General features: G+C 44.4%; 1 protein-coding gene across 1 annotated transcript; it reads left to right on the forward strand.

Annotated features, from left to right (window-relative positions):
- Positions 1–2,794: 2,794 nt before the first annotated feature.
- LOC138666367 (oocyte zinc finger protein XlCOF22-like) lies at positions 2,795–12,972 on the forward strand. Its single transcript, XM_069754595.1, has 5 exons — positions 2,795–2,812; positions 4,425–4,599; positions 11,909–12,142; positions 12,413–12,646; positions 12,914–12,972. The coding sequence occupies exons 1-5, from the start codon at positions 2,795–2,797 to the stop codon at positions 12,970–12,972; spliced, it is 720 nt and encodes a 239-aa protein (XP_069610696.1).
- Positions 12,973–13,087: the final 115 nt, after the last annotated feature.

A 13,087-nucleotide genomic window follows, 5' to 3' on the forward strand; every position in this document is an offset into this window, starting at 1 on the left:
AGTGGCCTCCTTTGCTAAGCCTGTTTTCTGCCTGCATGTGTCTTTTCCTCTCCAACTCACAGTCATTATTTGTGGGGGGCTGCCTATCCTTTGGGGGTCTACTCTGAGGCAAGATAGTTTTCCTATTTTCATCTTTAGGGGTATTTAGTCCTCCGGCTGTGTCGAGGTGTCTAGGTTTTGTTAGGCACACCCCACAGCTACTTCTAGTTGCGGTGATAAGATCAGGGTTTGTGGTCAGTATAGTTACCACCTACTCCAGTGAAGGTTTTCATGCTGCTCCAAGGCCACCTAATCATAACCGGGAACCACTGCAGCATCTGAGCATGTGACCCTCGATCTCCAACGAGAGATCTCACCCTGGGCATGCTCAGAAGGGAAAAAGCAGGACTTAGTCCCAAAAGCATCCGCTCGCCGCTGCCCAGCACTGGCTTTAATGGCACAAGCTGGAAAAGCAACAGCAAGCCTAAGCACAGAGTGAGACTGAGCCAGACGCAAGGACCGATGTCTCCGCTGAGCAGGTTCCACTGTGGCAGGAGAAGAATGGGTACCGCAGCAGAAACGGCCCGAGATTCCCCCTGTGCAGAAGCGGGAACTCGACCCCTAACAACACCATTCTAAAAACTGCACCCCTCAAGGTGCTCAAAACCTTATTCAAGAAGTTTATTAACCCTTCAGGTGCTTCACAGGAATGAATGGAATGTGGAAGGAAAAAATAAACATATACTTTTCTTTCACAAAAAAATTTTCCTTTAGACCTAATTTTTTCTTACTTTCACAAGGGTAACGGAAGAAAATGATCTATATATATTCTGTACTTTCTCCTGAGCACGCTGATACCTCATATGTGGGAGAATACTACTGTTTGGGTGCATGGCAGAGCTTGGGAGGGAAGGAGCGCCATATTGAAGAGCAGATTTTGCTGGAATTGGTTGTGGGTGACATGTCACATTGTCAGAGCCCCTGACGTGTCTAAACAGTGGAAACCCCCAACAAGTGACCCCATTTTGTGATGTGTGGTGAGCACTTTGAACCCTCAAATGCTTCACAGAAGTTAATTACGTGCAGCTGTGAAAATAATCACATTTTTTCCACAAGAAATGATATTTTTGCCCTCAATTTTTTTTCCAATAGCTGACAAGAGAAATTGGACCCCAAAAATTGTTGAGAATTTTGTCCTGAGTGTGCTGACACCCCATATGTGGGGGTAAACCACTGTTTGGGCACATGGCAGAGCTCGGAAGGGAAGGAGCGCCCTATTGGAGAGCATATTTTGCTGGAATTGTTTGTGGGTGACATGTCACATTGTCGGAGCCTCTGAGGTGGCAGAACAGCATACGCCCCCCAAAGTGACTGCATTTTACAAAATACTTCCCTGAATGAATTCTTCTAGTGGTGCAGTGAGCATACTGACACCACAGCTGTTCCATAGAAAATTATACCATTGGACAGTGAAGAAAAATTAACAACATTTTAACCACTGAAATGTCGTTTTAACCTCAGAATTTACATTGGAAAATAGGTAGATAGGTAAATGGTCATTACACCCATAGATGAATTCCCAGAGGGGTGTCATTTCCAAAATGGGGTCACTTCAGAAGGGATTCTGCTGTTATGGCACTTTGGAGATCCGCTAAATTGCAAAAATATAATTGTAGTACTCAAAATATTGTGTCCAGCTTGTGTCTCTGGAGACATCCCCCCACCTACACCCGGAAATTGTTAAGTCAGCTCTACTCAGATGTGTCTGTCACTAAATAAACCAAATGCTTGACTGTCAAAACAGTTTAAAAACGTGGATCTATGTGGAAGATTTTAAAGCAGTCATTGAGGCATAAGGCTGGCAATGATGGGCATTGTGCGCAATAATAGCGGGTATCATGCCTCATTCTTCTTTTGGAACATACACAACATCTTCTTTGGGGGTTCTTTCTTGTTTCAGTTGCTGGAATGAGTGCAATAAAATGTCCCTCAGTGAGTCTTCTGACATCTTCAGATTATAAAGGATTGGCAGGTTTGGCTCCATGATGCTTCACAGTTGTTCCGCTTGCTGTGATGAAGTCCCTTGCAGTCCAGATGGGTCCAAAGTCGTGTGCTATGCCATGAGAGTACCTAGAATCGGTATGCATGTTCGCAGTCTTGCCTTCTACAATCTGGCAGGCCTTCGTCAGCGCTGTCAGTTCTGCTTCCTGGGCTGACAGACTAGGCGGCAGACTTCTGGACCACAGGATCTCTTGAGTGCTGGTCACTGCACATCCCGTGTGGAATCTTCCTTCATCATCTGCAAATCTGGAGCCATCCACATAGAGGATCAACTCTGGGTTGGTCAGTGGCTCTTCTGCCACCTTGGGTAGTCCTACTGTTTCCTGTTGCATGATGCTGAAGCAATCATGGTCATCCGTCCGGAGCAAATCCGTCCCTGTGGAAGGTAGCATGCAGATTTTGATCAGAATTTTGATCTGAGGGCTGTGCATCTGGAGATTGTGACATTGTCGGGCAAGAGTAGAGAGTACTGGAGGCGAAGATGCCTGGCGGTGGAGAGATGTTTTGGCTGTTTGGTTGAGGATTGCTGAGATGTCATGCGGAGCCAGGATTTCCAATGGATGTCCAAGAATGATGTCAGCAGTCTTGTCCAGGAGGGCGTGTGCTGCAAATGCTGCTCTCATGCAGGAGGGGGATTCCCTTGCAGCTGGATCCAGGCGAGCTGAAAAGTAGCCCAAAGGTCTCTGCTTTCCCCCCTGAAGCTGCGTCAGGACTCCAGTAGCAAGGCCTTCTTTTTCCATCAGGTAGAGACGGAATGGCTTCTCGTAGTCAGGTAGGCCTAGTGCTACAGAGCCTTTTAACTTCTTGAACGAGCTGAAGGCTGCATCCGTCAGGAGAAACGGGGTTACGTTGACGCAATCATACAGAGGCTGCATTAGGACTGAGGCATCAGGGATCCAGGCTCTGCAATACGAAACTAGACCAAGGAAGGCCTGTAGCGCCTTTGGAGTTGTTGGAGGAACCATCTTCTCCACGGTTGTCTTCCGGTCATGTCAGGTGTTTCATCTGGTAAGCAATACAGTGTCCCTGGAACGTAACTCGCTTCAGACACCACTGAACTTTGTTCTTTGAGACCTTGCAGTGCTGCTCCGCCAGGTAGAGTAGGAGAGACAAGGAATGGGCTTTACACGTGTCAAAGTCAACTTCACAAAGGAGTAGATCATCCACGTATTGTAGCAGGGTTACTTCTGCATGTTCTGTGACCCAGTTGGTGAAGACTGTGGACATTGATTTGCTGAATTGTGAGGGGCTGTTCTGGGCCCGCTGTGGCATCACTGTCCATGTGTGCTGTCCCCCCTGGTGCGTTAAGGCAAACAGGTACTGGTCATCCGGGTGAAGGGTAACACTGGAGAAAACATTAGCCAGGTCGGTCACTGTGAACACTTTTGCTGTGGCAGGCACATTTGAGAGCAGAGTGTGCGGATTCGGCACAATTGGAGTTTCAAACACCGTGGTGTCATTCACATCTCTCAGTTCATGTACCATTTTGAACTTGGCTGGCACTCCTTTTACAGTCTTTTTCTTTTCTTGACCGGGAAAAGCGGGGTATTGCAAGGCGACGTGCAGGGGATAACGACCCCTATTTCCAGGTAGACCTTCAGTTGGTCAGAGGCATCTTGACTCTAGGCGATGGACAGGGGATACTGGGCCTTACGAGGGTACGGAGTACCTGGCTTGAGTGACACCCATACTGGGCAACTTGAGGTTTTCCCACATCCTGAGGTCCCTTAGTCCATAAACTTTCTGGTACTACGTCCAGTACCTCCTTGGGTAGGCCTCCGTCGGTTGTTTGAGGTTCTTGTAGGGCTGCCAGCATGGTTCTTCTTGGGTCAGGGATGAAGAAAGTGTCACGGTCCCATCTTCCTGGAACACTGTTGTTGCCTTCAGCTTCTGCAGTAGGTCCGCTCCCAGCAGGTTGAGTGGCAGGTCCCTGACACCACAAACTGGGACAGGATAGAGTGTCCTAGCTGAGTGCACACGCTCAGCTGCTTTGTAGGCTGGGAATGTCTGACTTGACCATCAATGTCCATGCGAGACACAGAGGATTCTGATAGGCAGGTGGGATCGGGGAGTTCCACAGATCTCATCACACTTCTGGCTGCACCGGTGTGCAGAAGAAAAGATCTGACAACGCCATCCACTTTCAGGGTAATTTTGAGGTATTGGTCCTGCAGATGGGGTTTTACATGTCAGGAGCGTAGTGTCTTGCAGACCTGGCTTGCTTTCCTCTGTCCTATGGACAGGGTACTTCACTGCTTTCTGAACTTCTTCCTTGACCTGTTTCTCTGGACCAACTCTTGGGTTGCATGGGTGCTCTGCACTGGTTCCGGAAATGGCTAAACTTGCCACAGTTGTAACACTTGACACTTCTTCTGTCTTCATAGGGTGGTTGCACTTCCAGGTCAGTGGTCACCATGAGAAGGGCCGTCTTCTGCACTCCTCTTTGGGACTCAATCCCTTTGGCTACTGTGGACAATAGCATGATGGTCACTGTAGCGGCAGGAGGGTCCGGCCTGCTGATTAAAGCTGCGGGGCCTGGTGGTAAGATGGGGCCTGCAGGTGCGTCCGTGGTGAGGCCCGGGGGTGCCATGAGACCGGTGGCTGCATCCAACCCGAGGTCTTGGGCCATTACAGGGGCTGCGGCTGCATCTGCCACCACTTCTTCCCCCTGGTTTGACACAGCTTCTCCCTTTTGCTAACCTTGTTAAGGTCGGTGTCTCCTCTCCGGAGTCTGCAGCGGTTCTTCCGGTGTGTCACTCGGCACTTTGCAGCGTCTTCACTTCTGGCTCCCCTTCCGGCGTTCTCAGCAGTGCAGCACCCGTTTCCTTCTTCACGCTCTTTGTGGTGCTATGATGGCGGCAGTTTTGGCGACAATTGGCAATAAACAGTCTCCTAGGCGCACATAACCCGTTTTGCTGGGTCAGTCCACTGCTATTGACCTGTTCTCGGGCCTAGCCACTACCAGTGGTTTCCTGATTGGCTGTCTCAGTCCATGCACAAAGGCCTGTGCCAACATTTGCCTGTGTATCTGGTCATGAATGGTGAAGTCCAAGTCTTGGAATACTTGCATTACTCTGCCATAAAACTTCTTTACAGACTCTGTCTTGTCTTGGCTCATGTCATGTAAGCTGAGGGCTTGTCCTGCCAATCTGCCTTTGACCCACTCTCTGAGCTGTTCAATTAGCTGTGGCCCTGACTCCCAAGCATGTACATCTAATTCTGCTGGAAGTTTGAATTGTTCCTTCATGATTGGCCAGAGTGCATCACCTGCTTTTTATTTCCATTTATGGCCCAGAGATCATTCCAGGTGGCTATATATTTAGCTGGTTCTGCTACATTCTTCAGTAAAATGGCATGGGATGCATCCCTGGGTCTGGAAGATTGTTGAGAATGCTGGTCACCTGACTTGGGGTGAAGTGCACATAATGTAATGGTGGTACCTCTATCTGCCCCTGCATTCTTGGTGCCTGTGGGTTTCTTTTCCTAGTACTAGGCAGCATGTATGATGTTGCCTCCCCATCTTCATCAGAGGAATAGTTGTGATATCATATGCTGGGGTCATACACTGGCTGATTTTTGGACTTAGAAGTTGCCTTTTTGTGTGAGGATGTCACCCCCCTGGCTGAAGCATAGGCCTTATAGTTCTATGTTGGTTTTAATGTAGGCAGCTCTGACCGGTGCTGAAGTTGTACATTATCAGCAGATGGTGATGTCAGTCCTCCCCCCTCTGCACCCAGGGCTGAGCTGTGTGCTGCCTGATGTGTCTGGGGGTTGCCTACTGCATTGTGTGTAGGGGGATTTTCTCCTTCTTTCCCCGATATCACAGCTGGCAATGGCTGGACTGTGTCAGGGACATAGAAGGGGTGCCTTGTGCTGTAAGCACCACATTGTTTGAATTGGGCGTTCGCCCAGCCGGCAACAAAGAAAAAGAAGAGTGTGAAACAGGAGGAGATATATGGGGCAGAGAAGAAGGAGGAGATGAAGAAGAAGAAGGAGGAGGAGGGGTTGATGAAAGGTGTATAGGAGGAGGTGGAGGAGTGAAAAAAAGGAACAGAGGGAGGAGAAGATGGGAGGTGTGGAAGAGAGAGAGAAGGAGGAGAAGAGAGGGGTGGAGATGGGTGTGAAGAAGGAAGAGCAGGAGGAGATAGGTGTGGTTGGGGAGTGAAGAAGGAGGAGAGAAGGAGGGTGAGTGAAGGAGGAAAGAGGTGTGGAGAAGGAGGAGGGGTAGAGGTGTAGAGCAGAGAGATAGAGAGAGGGAGAGAGAAGAGAAAAGTGTGGAGAAAAAGGAGAAGAAAGGAGAGTGAGAGAGAGGAAGGAGGAGAGAAAGAGTGACAGAGAAAAAGGAGGATAGAGAGGAGAATTCCTCTCCCCTCTGTGCAGTCTCTTAGGGCATGGTTGGAATAATGATACCTTCTCTCTGTAGGGAGGGTCGGGGCACGCCACATATTGAGCAAAAACTCCCTATACTATGGACACTGTTGAGAGCAGACTGCACATGTCTAATATATGGGGAGGCGCTGATGGCTTAATACCTTTCCCCATTTGATACACATAAAAATCACTTCCTGGTTTGCTCACATATCTTTCTGTACCACCTAAACGATGTAAGCTCTGCTGCTACTTCATACCATGTATTAGTATTCAGCAATTTAACATCAGCTAACTTCCCTTATTTTCCTTTCTACATCATGCCATTCCGCAGCTTGAAGTCTGCCATTCTGCAGCTTGAAGTCTGCCATTCTGATGGCTTTCACATACTTTATACCTTCTAAAATTCTTCACATACTTAACACCTTCGTGTTCTGCCACTATCTGGGGGCCGTTTTCTCATCAGGAAGTAAAAGACCCTCCTGTTGCTTGGCCACCTTATTTCCCTTTGCAAAAATAAAAAAAGACAACAACAAAAACTTCAAAAAAACTTGGTACACAACCAAAAACTTAAAATTTTGATACAGAAGGAAAAACTTTGGAAAACTTAAAAAAAAACTTTAAAAAAACTTTAAAATGTAAAAAGACAGAAGGAAACCTTCAAAGGAGTAAAACGTTAAAACGGCTTCCTTTTTTTTTTTCTCTGTGCTCAAACGCAGTCAGACACACACACTTCCCCTTTTCTTATGCTGCTGTTTCTAATGTCACTAAAATCATGTATCTGAAAACAAGTATGTCACAGCAAAAATGATAGATACCATATAGTTTCACTTCTTCAAAAAAATGGCTACACTGTAGCACTATTCAGAATGCAGAAACAGGAAACTTTGCAAAAACAGTTGTGACAGTCTGATTTACAATGGATATATCTTTGCTACAGCAGAAGGGGAAGGGAAAAAAAAACCTTCTCTATACAATTGTATGCATTTAAAGCAGCAATACGTGACATGAACAGAACAGATACAAACGTCCTGGAGAAACCGATGCCCTTTTTATTATTCTGTGACACGTGCAGGTTACTCTGGGAACAGACTACTGCCAATCGCACTGGGCACACCTGTGCCCGGACCGCCTGAGTGAGAAACACAAGCGGGAAATCTACCATCCCGGTCCGGTTGTCCTGACTGGCTTGCCAGCACTACGGGAATCTGCAGTAGCCCTCTAAGTTAACACTACCCGAGCCTGGAGCCTGGGACCACCTGCCCCGGACTACCTGTCCCTCCTATGCACGGGAATCCTGCAATAACTTATCAAGCAATTTGACCTCCTGCAGTCTGTTACCCAGCAACCACAAGCAAAACAGTCACCGTTCCAACTTTCTCCCGGATCTTACACAAACACAGAACACATACACGGCACACAGCAGACACCATGACTTATATCCAAGGGTTTGGATACGGGCTTGGACTTTTTACACTACCTGGGAATGCGGTGGTGACCACACCTGACCAGCAAGAGGTATAGACCCAGACTGGGCACAGGGGACTTTCAGGTAAGATGATAAAATTTTCTTACCTTACTTATGGAGCTGCGCAGTCTCCGTCCCGTAAGCTAAGGTCATGGCAAACACCTCCGTCTCTCCGGTCAGCAGGGTCCCCGTGTGTTTCATCCACGCCCCGCGAGCAGATGCCAGATGTTATGGAAATTTGCTTTGGATAAATCTATCCCGGTGTGTGCTGCAGCCATTCCCAATAAGACTGAGTATTTTGAGCGCTCATCAAGAATGGACTGTACATTCCATCAATACTGATGATTTATTATACATACATAGTTTTATAATTGCATATAGAAAGGGGTGGTTAGTTAATTACCATATTGTCTAGCTCCTCTGTTATTGGTTATCTAAATATATATGGAATATTGTGATTAATGCACATATGGATGCTGATTAAGCAACTAAAATGTAGCTCTCTGCATCTTTCTGCATCTTGGACAAAGTTGAAACATCTGATCATCACTTAATACATCTGGCGTTGTTCTGCTTTTGCCTGGAAAACCCCCATACAGTCTGACTGGCTTATATCAGTTTACGTCAGCCATTTTAAGCCATTGATTATAATGTATATATTAGCTGTGAGTATATATGAGTATACATGCAAGTGAGATCTACATGATAGATATATTTCTATCACAGCCTGATCTGCAAGGTCCGCACCCCCATATGTTTGTTGTAGTCAATGACAGACACAGGTTTTGGAGTAGTGGATCCCTGTTGATCTGCAGTGGCCCTTGACATTGACCAATGTTTGTGGAAACCCCTGACGTTTTTTGCCTCCGTGTTATGTTCAACACGACGTTTAAATAGGGGTATGCTGGTGTAGTAGTTGTCAACATACAGATTGTAGCCTTTTTGTAAAAATGGAGTTATCAGCTTCCAAATGATTTTTCCAGATGTCCCCAGATAAGTAGGGCATCTTGGTGGGTTTAGTTGGCTATCTTTCCCCTCATAAATGTGAAAAGCTGATGTGTATCCGTTTGAACTCTTGCACATTTTATAGAGTTTTATTCCGAACCTTGCCCTCTTAGAAGGAATAAATTGCTTGAGGTGCAGTCTTCCTTTGAATTTTACAAGGGACTCATTAATGGAAATGTTTTCTGTTGGGTTGTAGAGCTTTAAGAACTTTTCTGTCAAGTCTTTGATGATGAGTCTGATTTTGAATAGTATGTCATGTTCTGTGGCATCTCGGGCAGGCATCGATTGTTGTTGTTAAACTGACAAAATCTCATAAGCATTTCATAATGGGTCCTAGGAAGAATGGCAGGAAACATTGGGGTGGTTAGAACAGGGTGGTTGGACCAATAGGACTGAATTTTTGTTAACTAGCCCCATAACTAATGTAAGTCTTACAAATGTTTTCATTTCTAGGACATTATTTGGTGTCCATAAATTTGACCTAGCGTAATAGGATCGTGGATTCTGGCTGATGAATTGGGACATACAGTATATGAATTTGTTTGTAGCATAATATGCTCTAGCAAGCTATCTGTCAGAAAAAAAATTAAAAAATGAACTGGCCCCAAATTTTCCACCTCCACATTTATACCAGGAATGACATTAAAATTAGGGATGAATGGAGTAGCCGAATCCAAAGTCTCCCATCTGGGAAATGCTACATCAAGAGGCAAAGCCCCTTGGAAATTGATGTGAACCAATTCACGAGCACTAGGGACAGCACTAGTACTGGGCATTGTTCCCTGAGTTGGAGACATTTCTCCAGAAGCGCTATTTGTCCTTCTTGTTGTACTGGTCCTTGTGTGCAAGGATTGACTTTGCTACCAAAGTCCTCAAAATCCATATCGCCATCTGGCACTGCACTTTCTTCGCTGTCAGGACATAAACATGCATAAACCTCCTCTGCACTATAATACTGATGGGCCATTTTACTCGTTTTTATTTATTTTTTTCCGGAAATAGAAAACACTGACTGACGTGACGTGACTGAGGTGACCAAATTATTGGGGAGACAATTGAGAAAAGCCTAATTCTTTAGCCTAACCCTAATTTTAGAATAAACTCTAACTTTAGCCTAACAGTAACCTTCACTTTAACCTAACAGTAACCCTAACTTTAGCCTAACAGCAACCTTAACAGTAACCCTAGCTTTAGCCTTACAGTAACCCTAACAGCAACCCTAACCCAAACAGTAACCCTAACTTTAGCCTAACAGTATCCTTAACCCTAACAGTAACCCTAACCTTCGCCTAACAGTAACCCTAACCCTAATAGTATCACTAACCCTATCTTTAGCCTAACAGTAACCCTAACTTTAGCCTAATAGTAACCCTAACTTTACCCTAACAGTAACCCTAACTTTACCCTCAACACTACCCCTAACTATAACACTAACCCTAACCTGCCTTATCTGTTTTTTTTACTTTAATAACAAGATCGCTGACTGACACAGCTGTTGCGAGCAGCACTTGTAACACTCTATTTCATGAGTTTTATTTTTTTTTAAATTCTGTGGAGGCATGGTTGAAAAACAATGTCTGACTTTCATTTGTTCATTATCATAGATTTTTGATTTATTATTACTTTTGTCAGATTCAAGTTATTTCTGTGACCATTGTGGGTTTTTCTGTCATTAAACGAGGGGTACCAACAATTTTGACCACGTATGTAGGTGGAATGAATATTTTGACTCCACAGCCACTTTCTGGAAATTAGCACAAAGTGGATGTTGGAGAGTGAAAATTACACATTTGCCATTTTATTACCCAGCACTAGTTATGAGCAAGTATACTCGTTGCTCGGGTTTTCCAGAGCACGCTCGGGTGTTCTCCAAGTATTTGTTAGTGTTCAGAGATTTAGTTTTTGTTGACGCGGGTGAATGATTTATGGCTGTTATCCAGCCTTAGTGCATGAGGGGGTTGCCTGGTTGCTAGGGAATCCCCACATGTAATCAAGCTGTAAATCATTTATCTGCGGACGATGAAAACGAAATTTCCGAGCACTAACAAATACTCATAGACCACCCGAGCGTGCTCTGGAAAACCTGAGCAACAAGTATACTCGCTCATCACTACCCAGCACATAATGCCCAGATTGCGCTCCAGGAGACACACACCGTAAATTAAGTGGATTCTTCTCACTATAATATTGGTAAACACAGGGATCCTAAATGTTGTTTGAGCATACTGCAAGACTCAGAAGTGAGAGCGGATTTTGCTGGATTGGTTTATAGAAGCCCTGTTGCTTTTTAACAGCCTTTTGAGCCAGTAGTGGTGTGGGAACCTCTGTTTTTCCATTGACAGATGATGGACCTAAGTGGGGACTTGTTTTTTGTGAGATGAGAATTGGTATTATTTTCGCCTACATAACATTGATTGGTTTCTTTTTATTCGATATTTGGGAGGCAGAATGAACAAACAGCTGATCACCAAGCACTACTGGCTCATCCAACAAGGTTTTCTTTTAGACTGTCAACTGTCATTGTCTTGGTAAATAATTCAAGTGTTTTACATAGCTTGCCATTTTTATGGACAGTTTAAGTAGAAATGTTCAAAAATATAAAACTCAACGATATTTTATTTAAAAAAATGTTTTTTATCTTAGCAGATGACTGTACCATTAGATCAGAGGGACAGCTGACATCTTCAATTTTTAAATCTGATGACCTTGAGATCCTACAAGATAAAACTGAAGTGAATGCCATTACTTCAGATATATCATCATCATCCATTCACAGCAAAGACCAGTCATCTGATCCTATGAAACAGGTCCCATGTTCTGATTCATTACTGACTACTAAGGAAAATCCAAGTCACAAAAGAGGCATTCAAAAACAAACTGCTCCTAAAGCAAAGGAGTCATTTTCATGTTCAGAATGTGAGAAATGTTTTAACCAGAAATGGCATCTTGTTAGACACGAAACAACTCACACAGGAGAGAAGCCTTTTTCGTGTTCAGAATGTGGGAAATGTTTTAAATGGAAATCAGATTTGGTTAATCACCATAGAACTCACACAGGGGAGAAGCCTTTTTCCTGTTCAGAATGTAGGAAATGTTTTAAAAGGAAATTGCTTCTTGTTCGTCATCAGAGAACTCATACAGGGGAGAAGCCTTTTTCATGTTCAGAATGTGGGAAATCTTTTAAATGGAAAGTGCAACTTATTAGTCACCAGAGAACTCACACAGGGGAGATGCCTTTTTCCTGTTCAGAATGTGGGAAATGTTTTAAATGGAAATCACATTTGGTTAATCACCATAGAACTCACACAGGGGAGAAGCCTTTTTCATGTTCAGAATGTGGGAAATGTTTTAACCGGAAATCAGATCTTGTTAGTCACCAGAGAAATCACACAGGGGAAAAGCCTTTTTCCTGTTCAGAATGTGGGAAATGTTTTAACCGGAAATCAGATCTTGTTAGTCACCAGAGAAATCACACAGGGGAGAAGCCTTTTTCCTGTTCAGAATGTGGGAAATGTTTTAAATGGAAATCAGATTTGGTTAATCACCATAGAATTCACACAGGGGAGAAGCCTTTTTCCTGTTCAGAATGTAGGAAATGTTTTAAAAGGAAATTGCTTCTTGTTCGTCATCAGAGAACTCATATAGGGGAGAAGCCTTTTTCATGTTCAGAATGTGGGAAATCTTTTAAATGGAAAGTGCAACTTATTAGTCACCAGAGAACTCACACAGGGGAGATGCCTTTTTCCTGTTCAGAATGTGGGAAATGTTTTAAATGGAAATCACATTTGGTTAATCACCATAGAACTCACACAGGGGAGAATCCTTTTTCATGTTCAGAATGTGGGAAATGTTTTAACCGGAAATCAGATCTTGTTAGTCACCAGAGAAATCACACAGGGGAAAAGCCTTTTTCCTGTTCAGAATGTGGGAAATGTTTTAACCGGAAATCAGATCTTGTTAGTCACCAGAGAAATCACACAGGGGAGAAGCCTTTTTCCTGTTCAGAATGTGGTAAATGTTTTAAATGGAAAGTGCTTCTTGTTAGACATCAGAGCAGTCACACAGAGGAGAAGCCTTTTACATTTTCCTAATGTGGGAAATATTTTACTTGGAAATCAACTGTTAAAAAACATCAGAGACATCACATAGGGGAGAAGCCTTTTTTATGTTCATAATGTTGGAATAGTTTTAACCAAAATTGAATCT

The sequence above is a fragment of the Ranitomeya imitator genome, chromosome 2 (assembly GCF_032444005.1).
Source record: "Ranitomeya imitator isolate aRanImi1 chromosome 2, aRanImi1.pri, whole genome shotgun sequence".
Lineage (NCBI taxonomy): Eukaryota > Metazoa > Chordata > Amphibia > Anura > Dendrobatidae > Ranitomeya > Ranitomeya imitator.